Below are 15,044 nucleotides of genomic sequence, written 5' to 3'. Positions count from 1 at the left end.
TATTGGAATCAGTGGGAGTGAGGCACCTAGATACCTTTGAGGGTCTGAACCCAGGTTCACTCTGACTTGGCCCCCCAAGAACACAACTGCTATTTTTCTGGATAGTAAAGCGTTGTGTAAATAGTACAGTAGAGCTGCAGAAAGAAACAGCGGAAATCCATTTGGAAAGAAAAGAGTTAAGAATCCAGAGGGATGGGGGAGACGCCCATTTTGTTTACCACCTACAGAGAGCGAGTTTTTATCGGTTGTGGAAAGTGGTGGTTTTCCATGGAGTTGTATGACTGCTATGGCAGCAGATTCTATGTACACATGGAACTTATAAAATGCTCCTTATTTTCTCTTTATGGGTCTGTCTCATTTTGTAATCCCTGGTCAGGCAAAACTCAGACTGACTTCCTCAGGAGCTTTACCTAAGTAAGCACCACAGGACAAGGATATTGCAGGGTGCTTCTGTAAATGAAACAGATATAAATATGCCACAATATAGTTAGCAGAACTACTGAACTTGTGAAATAATATAATTCTCTTGAAATCAGGCAGATTTCAAATTTCAAGATCTACCAGGTCCTGAAGGCATAAGCTGATCACTTACCAATAGGAATAAATATTTCCCCATAGCATAGTATAGGGCAATTAGGTATCATGCAGGGTTTTGAAAACCTTGCTCTGAAGCAACTGGTAGTGGTCACAGGGCATTGATCTGTTCCTGGTACGGCAATTCCGATGTTCTCCCATCACCTATGTTCCACACAGTCATGAAACTGGATTTGGAAACCATCTACTAGTTCATTTTGTCCATCCCTGTCAATGGCGAATTGCATGTGATGTATTGCAGAATGGTATTTGGTTTGGTTTTGTTCATTTGGAATACCACAGATTTTCCCATGAGTTTGTGACTGTTGAACTTCAGTCTAGCTCGTTTCTAGTTTCTCACCTGTTTATTTGTTGGGGTTACTTGGGGAGAGGATTCTGTGGGATTGGAAATAAGATGATTTGGCATTTTAGTGCTGGCCGTTTTACTGTCAAAGTTCTTGATGTGACTAGAGGATTTTCGGGAGTGTGTACTTTGCTTGCCAGATGCCACATGCGAAGTCACTGACAGCAGCACAGAACTGCATGGTGTTCTTGAGGAGTAGTTGTTCTTTGGATGAGAAACTACAAAAGAAAAACACTCTGTTATCAGGTACATCATCAGCACCAAAACACAAGGCCCAGATTCTTATCTCAGTTACACCAGAATTCAGTGGAGTCATTTCAGAATCAGGTCCATGAGCTGCCACAGTGGAGAAAGGGCCCTCTCCTCTCCAGCCCAGGTGCTGCTGCGGGGGGAGAGAGCTGAGGGTCATCTCTCCCCACCATAGCCCCAGAGCACCCTCCTGCACCCCTCATCCCCAGCCGCACCCCAGAGCCCGCACCCCCAGCCAGAGCCCTCACCCCTGCACCCAACCCTCTGCCCCTCATCCCCGGCCCCACCCCAGAGCCTGCACCCCCAACCAGAGCCCTCACATCCCTGCACCCCAACCCTTTGCCCCAGCCCTTAGCCCCCTCCCACACTCTGAACCCCACCACATGAATACTGTTATGTGCACCAATATGGAGGTGATGTGTCAGACATCACCTCCATATTGGTGCACATAATGAAATGCATTCCACACATGGGTGGGAAAAATTAGAGGGAACACTGCTCACCATGGTGGAGGGATGGCTGGGCCAAATTTGAGTGAGTGGCGTTGTTACCTGGCTCATGGGGTTGTAGTGCCATTCAGATTTGGCCAGCTACCCTTCCATCATGGTGAGCAACACCACAAGTAGCAGCAAGATGAGCAGTCAGTCCTGGTGAATCCAGAGCATGGCCAGCCTGGATGTGATGCGTGAATTGCATGGCTGTTCGGTAGGCCCTAGGCCTCCTCCCTGAATTTGGGCCCTAGGCACGTGCCTACTTTGTCTATGTGATAATCCAATGCTGGTTGTTTCCCTTTACACCTTGGACTGAATTTGGCCTGGAAATTGAAGTGCATTTCATACTGATAAAAGGCTGCTGAGATGGAGTTTTGACTCCTTCCACAGAAGAGGTATAGCATGGATAACAGCCATGCCATGCGAGCTTCCCTATTATGCCCCAACAATGTGCCTCTACTCTGATTTGCAAGTTGCAAAGGCCATCTCTAGGAGTGAGAGGATAGTCCAGTCTCCATGGCTCATTCAATAATTAGCCTCTATAGGGAGCCTGCCAACCCAAAGGCCTGATTGTGATATGGACACTTGTCTACTACTACCTTGATGGAGACCACAAACTCGTCTCATATATGCCATTGGAAAACTACTTGAGGAATTACCACTGTACAATCTCACATGTTTCTGTCACTTCTGCTACCACCCAATTCAAAGGGTTGCATCTCAAACACTTACAGATTTTGGCTTAAAGTTCACTAAAATCAACTCTTCAGTTCTGGATTCCTATAGCACTTCCATAGGGTCTTCAGCCATCTGAGTTTCTGGTCCATTAGCAGTCTCAGAAAGGGCTCTGGTGCTGTAAATAGATTATGGCTGCCCCACCTCACTCTGTTCTGCCTTCTGATTACAGAACTTCCTTGTCCCACTTTGTCTTACAAGCACACATGATGCAAATATGCATCAAAAGCAAGAGATGGTGGACAGAGTCTTCAGCGTCCAGAGAGAAAGGAAGTTTCCAGCCAGATACATAGTTTTATCGAATGTTCAACATTATTCAGGGAGGACTCCCCATCTCTCCACCACTAGGATGAAAAAAGAGGTTGCAGCCTAATGCCAAGTGTATTTACAAACCAAGCACTAGCTAGTTTTGGTAGTGTTTTTTTAATCTCTTATTTATTTCCCTCCACTAGGTGACCTCTTAGCAAAAATAATGTAACTCCATATTGCTGAACTGCACAGAGCAAAACAGTGAAATATAGGTCTTTCTTTTGTAAGCAGAGAGGATGATCTGAGCTGCGCTAGCATTGAATTCTACCATTCTGTCTTTTTTATGACAGACAGGCTGGTGTGGAAGCCAGTGCACGCATCAAGCTGCCTCTCATAAAGTGGGCTGCTTACTTTTTAACAGAAAATACATATTTTCCTTTAGAAAATTGTAAAAAAAAAAAAAGAAATAGTACAATGAAGATGTTATATTTTAAAGTGATCTTATAGAGATGATTACACTTTGGGGAGAGAGCAACTGGAACACTTTAAAATCCCAATGTCCATCACTCACAGATATATATCATTCCTGTTGCTTTCATTTCACACTAATGCCTGTCTTACACTGTCAGATTGTGCAGCTTACCCTCCCTGGCTGCTCAAACCCCACAAGTTCCTTACTTTGCACAAACTTGTGTTAGTTGTTCCTGCAAAAAGGCCCCAAGTCAGCAAAGCCCTTCAGCACATGCTTACCTATAAGCACATTACTAGTTGTTATTTGTACTACAGTGGCATCTCAAGGTCCCAGTCTTGGTTAGGGTCCCATGATGGTTATCGTTGTACAGACACACAGTGACAGACAGTCCCTGCCTTGAAGATCTTACACTCTAAATAGACAAGCCAAACAAAGGACGGGAGAGAGACAAAAGGCCCAGAGAGAGGAACTGACTATTCCAGCCGAGCTAGGAATTGAGTCCAGATCTCTTGAGTCCCAGTCCAATGCCCTACTGTCTCACCACTATCCTTAAGAGTAATAGCCCTACAGATTGCAATGTTCTGAATTCTGTGGGTCAACTCATGTGCTTAGAGTTAGGTAACTGCACTGATGAGCCAAGGCCTAAATAAAAATAATTAACCTGTGAAATTCACTGCAGCTGCAGGTTATTTAGGGAAATATTTAGTAAAATTAAAAAAACAAGTATATATTACATCAATAGCAGCTGTGGTTACACTAGGTAGGATAACAATTAAAGAACTTCCAAATCCTTAAGCTTTAGGGCATGAGATAGTTACCATAAGATCACTGTGCCCAATTAGATGCATTATTTGGAAATTCATGCTTTCCTCCAGCACATCTGGGATTAGCCACTAACAGAGACAGGATACTAGGTTAGATGGATCCCTCAGACTGTTCTGCAATAGCAATTCCTGTGTTCTTGTGTTTTAAACTGTTTGTGACTCGAGGGAGACAATTCTTAGGCGATGGAATCACAAGATTCATTCTGGCAGATTCACGATTTGTTTTTCTTGCTATTTATAGTAACTCCTTGGAAACCTGAAGCTGGAAATTGTTTTCTTCCTGAAATCGTTTTTCCTCCACCATGACATGTTTTTGTTTGCTCATGAGTGCTGGGGCTGGTGGAGTAGAGGCGGATGGCTGGCGGGAGGAGAAAAGCATTGAAGTATTTGTTTTTTAAAAAAACATACGAAGTCTTGCACGACATAATGAGAAATCAGAGAGGTCAAATTTTGCATCCGGGGAACATGACTTTTGAAGCAGACAATGGTTTGTGAGCATCTCAGTAAATTTACAGAAGGACAGGTGTAAAATACCTTGCACCAAATTTAGCTTCTGCAAAAAACAATACACATCATCTGAAATCAGTGCAGTTGCTCCCTCTTATGCCAGGGCTGAATCTGGTCCCTTGACATCATGGTAGTGCAGAGAAGTCAAGTAGTTGCTACATTCACACAGCACTTACTTTGAAAATCACCAGAACTTACTTTCTCCGCAGACCTGAATTTGGGTCTTTAGCTGTTCTGTGTCACAGGAGAACCGGGCAGACCTACCCAGCTCTTCATCATATTTGCGTTCGCTCACAAAGTGCTACAAAAATACAAGGAAATTAACATTGGCTAACATTCTAATGTAGCCCACTTCATTAATATAGATGGTGAAGAAATCACCCTAATGTTAATTATCCCAAGGTCACTGTATGGTCTCTGCTGTCTGTCATCCATAGTGCTCAGGCTCTCTGCACAGAATCTGAGCAGATAAAACAGGAGGAGTTTCCCATCCTGTATTAAGCTCTGGCAGCGTAAAGGGACCTTAAAGTAGGTGTACATTACACTGTACAATACACCCACTGTAAGGCCCCTTTTCAATGCCAGAGCAGTACAAATACACCTTTGTGTAAATGGAATCAGGCCCAAAGTGGCCTCATGATTGTTAGGCCTCTCAGCGGCCTTTGATTTCCGCCGAAAGATTTTGTTGACTCACTTGCAGAACCTGATAGAAGTGGCTGGGAATGTTTTTCTGTAGCTTTGCTTCCTCCTCTGTGACTGGTACCAAAGGGTAGAAATAAGGCTCTTGGCTTCCTCCCTGAGAGCTCTGACATGTGGGGTTATACAGAGCTCCAACTTGTAGCCCCTCCTGGTCACTGCATACGCCTCCACAGGGGGAGGGGAGAGAGCAAGGTATTTTGGTGTGCTACAATAATATACCAGCAATACTCCGTTCTGGGGGTTACCTGTTCACTTACAAGTGCACTTCAAGGTACTGGTTACAGTCCAAAAAGCCTCAGTAGCAACCATTCAGCAACCATTATTGGAGGGATGGCCTCTTTCCTGATGTCACATCACCCCCAGTGTCAGTTTCTGTGCCAAGGCAATCTCAGCGAAGCTGTCACCTGCAGTCTGAGTTGGTGTGTTTCAGAGCACAATACAAGAAGAACCTGATTGACTGATGCATCAATTTGATATTTGGGAAAAGGAGCTTGTGTCATTCTGCCACTGTGCAGAGGTTTTTGTTATTTGGCCTTTAAGCTTACAGGCTCAATATGGGCCGCAACTAATTGGGATGAAGTGAGCTGTAGCTCACGAAAGCTCATGCTCAAATAAATTGGTTAGTCTCTAAGGTGCCACAAGTACTCCTTTTCTAATTGGGACTAATAACTCTGGGATGCACACATAGCAGAAGCCCCTGCTACACTATTTAATAGGGTGCAGCTTGGACCGCCTCCATACTAGTTTCTATTCATTGGCCAGAAGTACAGAAGCTTGCCCTGAGCAGGTGCTCCTCCCTGCCACACCCACAAATGGTCAGCAACGTTCTGGTCCTAAGCATTTATAGCACAGAATAGGGATACAAAGTTATGTTGGCAGCACAGGCTTAGTCTCCATGTAAAGAGAGCACACATCCAAATGGAAGTGTCTTGGTGGACTAACCTTGATTTCAGCCCTGAGTTCAGCCAGTTGTGTCTCAGCCATCTGACTAGCTAAGTCTGTCAGTCTCTTTAGCTCCTCAGCTCTTTTCTGACGAGCAGTCAAGATTTCCACTGCCAAGCAAAAAGGATAATACATTAGTGCTAGGAACATAATCACTTTTTAACTCGTTACTGTCTGTTCATTAACACTATTTGCCGCATTGTTGTACCCGTGTTGGTCCCAGGATAGTAGAGAGACAAGGTGGGTGAGGTAATATCTTGTATTGGATCAACTTCTGTTGGAGAGAGAGACAAGCTTTTGCACTTACACAGAGCACTTCTTCAGGTCTGGGAAGAAGAGCTCTGTGCAGCTGGAAAGCTTGGAAAAGGTATTATCTCACCCACCTTGTCTCTGTACATTAACACTGTACATCAACACATGGAAAACACACAACATGGCAAGCACATTTCCATCCATATGACCCTGTCTGCACCGATTAATCCAAATCAAAGGATTTAACTTAACCGTTTATTGTTAAGAAAGATATGAAATTGATACACTGTTAGAAAATCAAAATCCCCACCCAAAGTTAAACCTGCTCTTCAACATTTAGACAACCAGATGGTACACATGGTGTTTTGAGCTTTTTCCAATTATTTTTTTTAAAGCACAAAATCATTGAGGACTCAGCTGAGATGCAGGAAGTGACTTGAGCCAACAGCTTTACACCTGGTGCATGATGTCTTTTATTTAGATGTGACCATTTTATCCCCTTCTGAAAGATTCTGTTATATATAGTTTGTCTAATTTCTAAGAGTTATGGTTTTGCTTTCAAGTACAGATTATGCTCTTATGCAGTTTAGCTAATGAAGCCATATTCCATTTATGTAACAAATTTTAAATGCATAAGATTTTTATGAAAAATATTAAATACACAAGACTCCACATGTTGTATACACATTATAAGGAAATTATTATTTTACACTCCCTAATCTGCTATTAGAAAAAAATATTATGAACCACAATAGCAGTGGCCCACTCTTTCTTAATGCTTAGGATTATGTAATATGACAAATTGTGGAGGACAATGAAATTTGCAGTTACCTAAACATTGATGATCCATGTGTTTGCAAAATCTGATTCAGCAGTAGGGAAATGGTGGGGTTTGCATTTATGCAAAGGGAGGAAAGGTGAAATCTAAATGTTAAATAATGATAATAGTGTTCTTACGGCTGATGCACAGGACTGGGAGCCAAGAGACCTTGGTACACATCCTCAGCTGATGTAAACTGTTACAGTTGGTTGACTTCCATGGAGCTCTGACAATTTACACCAGCTGGATTTACCCCCTAGTTTCTATGCTTGCTTTGCCACAGATTTCCTGAGTGACCTTGGCACTTAGGGTTTATGTACCCAGGGAAGTTATTGTGTAATAAGCTAGGATATGACTTTAGAGTGTGGACACTCTTACTCTGTACTTAGCCCTGGTCTACACTAGGACTTTAGGTCGAATTTAGCAGCGTTAAATCGATTTAAACCTGCACCCGTCCACACAATGAAGCCCTTTATTTCGACTTAAAGGGCTCTTAAAATCGATTTCCTTACTCCACCCCTGACAAGTGGATTAGCGCTTAAATCGACGTTGCCGGCTCGAATTTGGGGTACTGTGGACACAATTCGATGGTATTGGCCTCCGGGAGCTATCCCAGAGTGCTCCATTCTGACCGCTCTGGACAGCGCTCTCAACTCAGATGCACTGGCCAGGTAGACAGGAAAAGAACCGCGAACTTTTGAATCTCATTTCCTGTTTGGCCAGCGTGGCAAGCTGCAGGTGACCATGCAGAGCTCATCAGCACAGGTGACCATGATGGAGTCCCAGAATCGCAAAAGAGCTCCAGCATGGACCGAACGGGAGGTACGGGATCTGATCGCTGTTTGGGGAGAGGAATCCGTGCTATCAGAACTCCGTTCCAGTTTTCGAAATGCCAAAACCTTTCTGAAAATCTCCCAGGGCATGAAGGACAGAGGCCATAACAGGGACCCGAAGCAGTGCCGCGTGAAACTGAAGGAGCTGAGGCAAGCCTACCAGAAAACCAGAGAGGCGAACAGCCGCTCTGGGTCAGAGCCCCAAACATGCCGCTTCTATGATGAGCTGCATGCCATTTTAGGGGGTTCAGCCACCACTACCCCAGCCGTGTTGTTTGACTCCTTCAATGGAGATGGAGGCAATACGGAAGTAGGTTTTGGGGACGAAGAAGATGATGATGAGGAGGTTGTAGATAGCTCACAGCAAGCAAGCGGAGAAACCGGTTTTCCCGACAGCCAGAAACTGTTTCTCACCCTAGACCTGGAGCCAGTACCCCCCGAACCCACCCAAGGCTGCCTCCTGGACTCAGCAGGCGGAGAAGGGACCTCTGGTGAGTGTACCTTTTAAAATGCTATACATGGTTTAAAAGCAAGCATGTGAAAGGATTACTTTGCCCTGGCATTTGCGGTTCTGCCTTTGCAAAAGGTTTCTGGGGAGGGCAGCCTTATTTCGTCCTTCATGGTAGGACACTTTACCACTCCAGGCCAGTAACACGTACTCGGGAATCACTGTAGAACAAAGCATTGCAGTGTATGTTTGCTGGCATTCAACCAAAATCCGTTCACGCGGTGGGAGGAGGCAAAATGCGACCTTGTAAAGAAAGCACATGTGCTATGTATGTAATGTTAACAGCAAGGTTTACCCTGAAAGAGTGTAGCAACTGTTTTATAAAATGTGTCTTTTTAAATACCGCTGTCCCTTTTTTTTTCTCCACCAGCTGCAGGTGTTTCAATGATCACAGGATCTTCTCCTTCCCAGAGGCTAGTGAAGCTTAGAAAGAAAAAAAAACGCACTCGCGATGAAATGTTCTCCGAGCTCATGCTGTCCTCCCACACTGACAGAGCACAGACGAATGCGTGGAGGCAAATAATGTCAGAGTGCAGGAAAGCACAAAATGACCGGGAGGAGAGGTGGAGGGCTGAAGAGAGTAAGTGGCGGGCTGAAGACAGGGCTGAAGCTCAAATGTGGCGGCAGCGTGATGAGAGGAGGCAGGATTCAATGCTGAGGCTGCTGCAGGACCAAACCAGTATGCTCCAGTGTATGGTTGAGCTGCAGCAAAGGCAGCTGGAGCACAGACTGCCACTGCAGCCCCTCTGTAACCAACCGCCCTCCTCCCCAAGTTCCATAGCCTCCACACCCAGACGCCCAAGAACGCGGTGGGGGGGCCTCCGGCCAACCAGCCACTCCACCACAGAGGATTGCCCAAAAAAAAGAAGGCTGTCATTCAATAAATTTTAAAGTTGTAAACTTTTAAAGTGCTGTGCTTAAAGTGCTGTGTGGCATTTTCCTTCCCTCCTCCACCACCCCTCCTGGGATACCTTGGTAGTCATCCCCCTATTTGTGTAATGAATGAATAACGAATGCATGAATGTGAAGCAACAATGACTTTATTGGCTCTGCAAGCGGTGATCGAAGGGAGGAGGGGAGGGTGGTTAGCTTACAGGGAAGTAGAGTGAACCAAGGGGCGGGGGGGTTCATCAAGGAGAAACAAACAGAACTTTCACACCGTAGCCTGGCCAGTCATGAAACTGTTTTTCAAAGCTTCTCTGATGCGTACCGCGCCCTCCTGTGCTCTTCTAACCGCCCTGGTGTCTGGCTGCGCGTAACCAGCAGCCAGGTGATTTGCCTCAACCTCCCACCCCGCCATAAACGTCTCCCCCTTACTCTCACAGATATTGTGGAGCACACAGCAAGCAGTAATAACAGTGGGAATATTGGTTTCGCTGAGGTCTAAGCGAGTCAGTAAACTGCGCCAGCGCGCCTTTAAACGTCCAAATGCACATTCTACCACCATTCTGCACTTGCTCAGCCTGTAGTTGAACAGCTCCTGACCACTGTCCAGGCTGCCTGTGTATGGCTTCATGATCCATGGCATTAAGGGGTAGGCTGGGTCCCCAAGGATACATATAGGCATTTCAACATCCCCAACAGTTATTTTCTGGTCTGGGAATAAAGTCCCTTCCTGCAGCTTTTGAAACAGACCAGATTCCTGAAGATGCGAGCATCATGCACCTTTCCCGGCCATCCCACGTTGATGTTGGTGAAACGTCCCTTGTGATCCACCAGAGCTTGCAGCACTATCGAAAAGTACCCCTTGCGGTTTATGTACTCGGCGGCTTGGTGCTCCGGTGCCAAGATAGGGATATGGGTTCCGTCTATAGCCCCACCACAGTTAGGGAATCCCATTGCAGCAAAGCCATCCACTATGACCTGCACATTTCCCAGGGTCACTACCCTTGATATCAGCAGATCTTTGATTGCGTGGGCTACTTGCATCACAGCAGCCCCCACAGTAGATTTGCCCACTCCAAATTGATTCTCAACTGACCGGTAGCTGTCTGGCGTTGCAAGCTTCCACAGGGCTATCGCCACTCGCTTCTCAACTGTGAGGGCTGCTCTCATCTTGGTATTCATGCGCTTCAGGGCAGGGGAAAGCAAGTCACAAAGTTCCATGAAAGTGCCCTTACGCATGCGAAAGTTTCGTAGCCACTGGGAATCGTCCCAGACCTGCAACACTATGCGGTCCCACCAGTCTGTGCTTGTTTCCCGAGCCCAGAATCGGCGTTCCACAGCATGAACCTGCCCCATTAGCACCATGATGCATGCATTGTCAGGGCCCATGCTTTCAGAGAAATCTGTGTCCATGTCCTGATCACTCACGGGACCGCGCTGACGTCGCCTCCTCGCCCGGTATCGCGTTGCCATGTTCTGGTGCTGCATATACTGCTGAATAATGCGTGTGGTGGTTAATGTGCTCCTAATTGCCAAAGTGAGCTGAGCGGGCTCCATGCTTGCCGTGGTATGGCGTCCGCACAGAAAAAAGGCGCGGAACGATTGTCTGCCGTTGCTCTGACGGAGGGAGGGGCGACTGACGACACGGCTTACAGGGTTGGCTTCAGGGAGCTAAAATCAACAAAGGGGGTGCCTGTACATCAAGGAGTATTTCAGGCAGGACTGCACGGAGGGTTCCAATAAGAAATGGTGCACCTAAGTTATCGTTGTTATTGGAACAAGGAGGTTAGCCTGGCCTCTGATTGATACATGGCTAGATTTACCTCGCTGCACCTTCTCTGTGAGTGACTGCAGTGTGACCTAGAGGAATGAGTCCCCTAGACAGGGGAGGAGGCAAATGAGTACAAAACAAATCTGGTCTATTTCTTGTTTTGACCCACTCCATCTATCTTTTACATCTTTGGCTGGCAGCAGACGGTGCAGAAGGACTGCATGCCATCCACATCTCATGGCTGCTCGGCAGAAGATGGTACAGTACGACTGCTAGCCATCCCCATCTCTTGCCTGCCTGGCAGAAGATGGTACAGTACGACTGCTAGCAGTCCGTATCGCCTGCCCGCTCACCATAAGACGGTTCAATAGGACTGACTGCAGGACTAAAGAGAATGACCTGGTCAAGTCACTCCAAATTTAGTCCCTGCGCCCATGTCTGCCCAGGCGCTCCCAGCCGACGCGGCCAGGAGCACCTCGGACACGATGAGGACGACTACCAATCGTATTGCACCGTCTGCTGCCAGAAGGCAAGGGGTTGCTGCTACTGTGCAGCAAAGCCGTACCGCGTCTGCCAGCACCCAGGAGACATAGGGTGACGGTTACCTGAGCGGGCTCCATGCTTGCTGTGGTATGGCGTCTGCACAGGTAACTCAGGAAAAAAGGCGCGAAATGATTGTTTGCCCTTGCTTTCACGGAGGGAGGGAGGGAACGGGGGCCTGACGACACGTACCCAGAACCACCCGCGACAATGTTTTAGCCCCATCAGAGTGCTCCATTGTGACTGCTCTGGACAGCACTCTCAGATGCCCGATTGTTTGCCATTGCTCTGACGCTGGGAGGGGCGCTTACAGGGTTGGCTTCAGGGAGCTAAAATCAACAAAGGGGGTGGCTTTACATCAAGGAGTATTTCAGGCAGGACTTCACGGAGGGTTCCAATAAGAAATGGTGCACCTAAGTTATTGTCCTTATTGGAACAAGAAGGTTAGCCTGGCCTCTGATTGATACATGGCTAGATTTACCTCGCTGCACCTTCTCTGTAAGTGACTGCAGTGTGATCTAGAAGAATGAGTCCCCTAGACAGGGGAGGGGGGGAAGCAAATGAGTACAAAACAAATCTGGTCTATTTCTTGTTTTGATCCACTCCATCTATCTTTTACATCTTTGGCTGGCAGCAGACGGTGCAGAAGGACTGCATGCCATCCACATCTCATGGCTGCTCGGCAGAAGATGGTACAGTACGACTGCAAGCAGTCCGTATCGCCTGCCTGCTCACCATAAGACGGTTCAATAGGACTGACTGCAGGACTAAAGAGAATGACCTGGTCAAGTCACTCCAAATTTAGTCCCTGTGCCCATGTCTGCCCAGGCGCTCCTGATCGACCTCACAGAGGCGACCAGGAGCACCTCAGACATGACGATGACGGCTACCAGTCGTACTGTACCGTCTGCTGCCACAAGGCAAGGGGTTGCTGCTACTGTGTAGCAATGCCGTACCGCGTCTGCCAGCACCCAGGAGACATAGGGTGACGGTTACCTGAGCGGGCTCCATGCTTGCCATGGTGTGGCGTCTGCACAGGTAACTCAGGAAAAAAGGCGCGAAATGATTGTCTGCCCTTGCTTTCACGGGGGGAGGGAGGGAACGGGGGGCTGACGATATGTACCCAGAACCACCCGCGACAATGTTTTAGCCCCATCAGGCATTGGGATCTCAACCCAGAATTCCAATGGGCAGCGGAGACTGCGGGAACTGTGGGATAGCTACCCACAGTGCAACGCTCCGGAAGTCGACGCTTGCCTCGGTACTGTGGAAGCGCTCCGCCGAGTTAATGCACTTAATGCACTTAGAGCATTTTCTGTGGGGACACACACACTCGAATTTATAAAACCGATTTCTAAAAAACCGACTTCTATAAATTCGACCTTATTCCGTAGTGTAGACATACCCTTAGAGTGACTTTTTGTGGTTTAGCAAAATTAATCTACACAAAGCACTTTTAGTGCAGAATAAGAGCGTCCATGCAGGGAATTAGTGTGGGACAGCTATTGTATTTTAAAGTTCACACCCTATTTTATTGCACACTAACATCCCATGCAGACAAGCCCTTATCCTCTTTGTGCCTCCTTTATACCATCATTAAAACAAGGTGTAATATGACCAAGTCTTACAGAGGGTTTGTGTCGCTTAATTCCCTAATTTTTGTAAAGAGCTTTGAGGTCCTCAGATGGAAGGCTCTGTGACAGTGCAGCACACTGATAGTTATGATAAGTGGTGGCCTTTTACTTTGCTCCTTAGCTGATTTTTTCATTCCACCCATCATCCTTAGCCATATGTGGAATATGGCTTCCAGCGTTGTTACATGGGGAATCCCTGTTGGTTTGTTAAACAAGTCACTACGTTTTATAGTGATCACCTTGCTTAAATATTATTCCTTGCTGAAGGATTATTTTAAATTGTGCTAACTATGCTGTCTCTACAGGTTCAGGACCAAATTTTTCAAAGTGACTGTCCAAATCATGTGCTCAAATTCCACAGCTGCAGATGCACACTGGCATGTGATGCACATGCAAATACCTATTTCTGCACACTGTTAAGGTTACCAGTTTGGGAAATTTGACCTATAGAAATATTAAAAATGATCATCAGTTCAATAATCCTCCCATGTGGTGGAAAGATGTGAAGATAAATAATAACATAATTATTAATTAATACTACACACTTTTCAGTAATAACAGCAACCCAAAGATCTAAGAGCACTTTACAGACCCTAACTCTCACAATAGCCCTGAGCGACAGCAGAAGCTGCAATTTAAAGAAAGGCACAGAAACCTGTCCAAGCACACGTATAGAGTCAATGGGAGAGCAGAGAATTGAATCCAAAGTGATATATTAATGCAGCGCGAACCCAATAGGTACATCCTAGGTTAGTATCTCTGTATAATATAACTAGTTTTACTTAACCCAAAAAGTGGATTCTAGCCTCAGACTAGATGAATGTGTAGCCCTCTGATAACATCAGAGCTATACGGTGGATTTCTAAAATGTGGCTTTATTTGTGCACTGGATCCTGCTCCACTGACATCAATGGGAATTTTGCCATTGATTTCATTGGAAGCAGGAGCATGCCCTCCAGGTGATTATAACAATCTTTGCAGGTAACCAAGGAACTGCTGGCTTGTTTCTATCATTATCTTAAAAAAAAAGTCCCCCCAGAACTCCAAATCCACATGTCTTTCACGTTTGTGTTAGAAGATCTCTCATAGGAAACATTTTAAGTGTACATTATGGTCAAACTTTGCTAGAATAATTTCTTCTCTTTTGCCTCCACACGTGTATAGTCACAAGGAACTTATCTGAAAACACAGATTTTTTGTTGTTTTAAACACCTGTCAGCTAACTCAAGAGATCTACATACAAATGCAGCTTTCAAGAACATGTGTATTTGTGACCCTCCCTCATAGCGCTTTAGGTTTATAAACCAGTGAAAGACCAATAGGATCTTCACCTGTGACAGACAATCTCCCTCCTGTGTTACTAATATTGGGACAAATCCTGAGCTCACTGCTCAGCCTTTTTAGTCCTTACTTAGACATACTCCCACTAGAGCTGGTTTAAAAGTGTGATTTCTAATGTGGGATATACCACTGCTGCTGCAGTGTCCCATTAAATGATTGGTGCGCGTTACCTTTTCCCCCACCAGAATATACCTATCTAGATAGCACCTATACAAGAGACAGAAGTTAGATGAAAGTCTGGAATGCTTCTGATCAGATTTGCCTCAATTGATAATTAGGAAAACAGGTTTTGATCAACATCTGTTTTTTATGATACCTTTTAAATTCATGAGCATGATTACAACTTTGTCTCCTT

The 15,044-nt window shown here is 45.8% G+C and overlaps 1 protein-coding gene across 4 annotated transcripts in view; it reads right to left on the bottom strand.

The window, feature by feature from the left end:
- The window catches only part of SPATS2L (spermatogenesis associated serine rich 2 like), a 146,864-nt gene that overhangs the window by 1,326 nt on the left and 130,494 nt on the right, over positions 1-15,044 (bottom strand). For all 4 annotated transcript variants that reach the window (XM_048868836.2, XM_048868837.2, XM_048868838.2 and 1 more), the window contains 3 exons: positions 6,106-6,215; positions 4,663-4,765; positions 935-1,155 (listed from right to left, as the gene is read on the bottom strand). In XM_048868836.2, coding sequence (XP_048724793.2) covers positions 935-1,155; positions 4,663-4,765; positions 6,106-6,215 — 434 coding nt within the window. The remainder of the gene's footprint in view (positions 1-934; positions 1,156-4,662; positions 4,766-6,105; positions 6,216-15,044) is intronic.

The sequence above is a fragment of the Caretta caretta genome, chromosome 11 (assembly GCF_965140235.1).
Source record: "Caretta caretta isolate rCarCar2 chromosome 11, rCarCar1.hap1, whole genome shotgun sequence".
Taxonomy (NCBI): domain Eukaryota; kingdom Metazoa; phylum Chordata; order Testudines; family Cheloniidae; genus Caretta; species Caretta caretta.
Note: the sequence above shows the minus strand (reverse complement) of the source record. Positions and strands in the feature narration are given on the sequence as shown.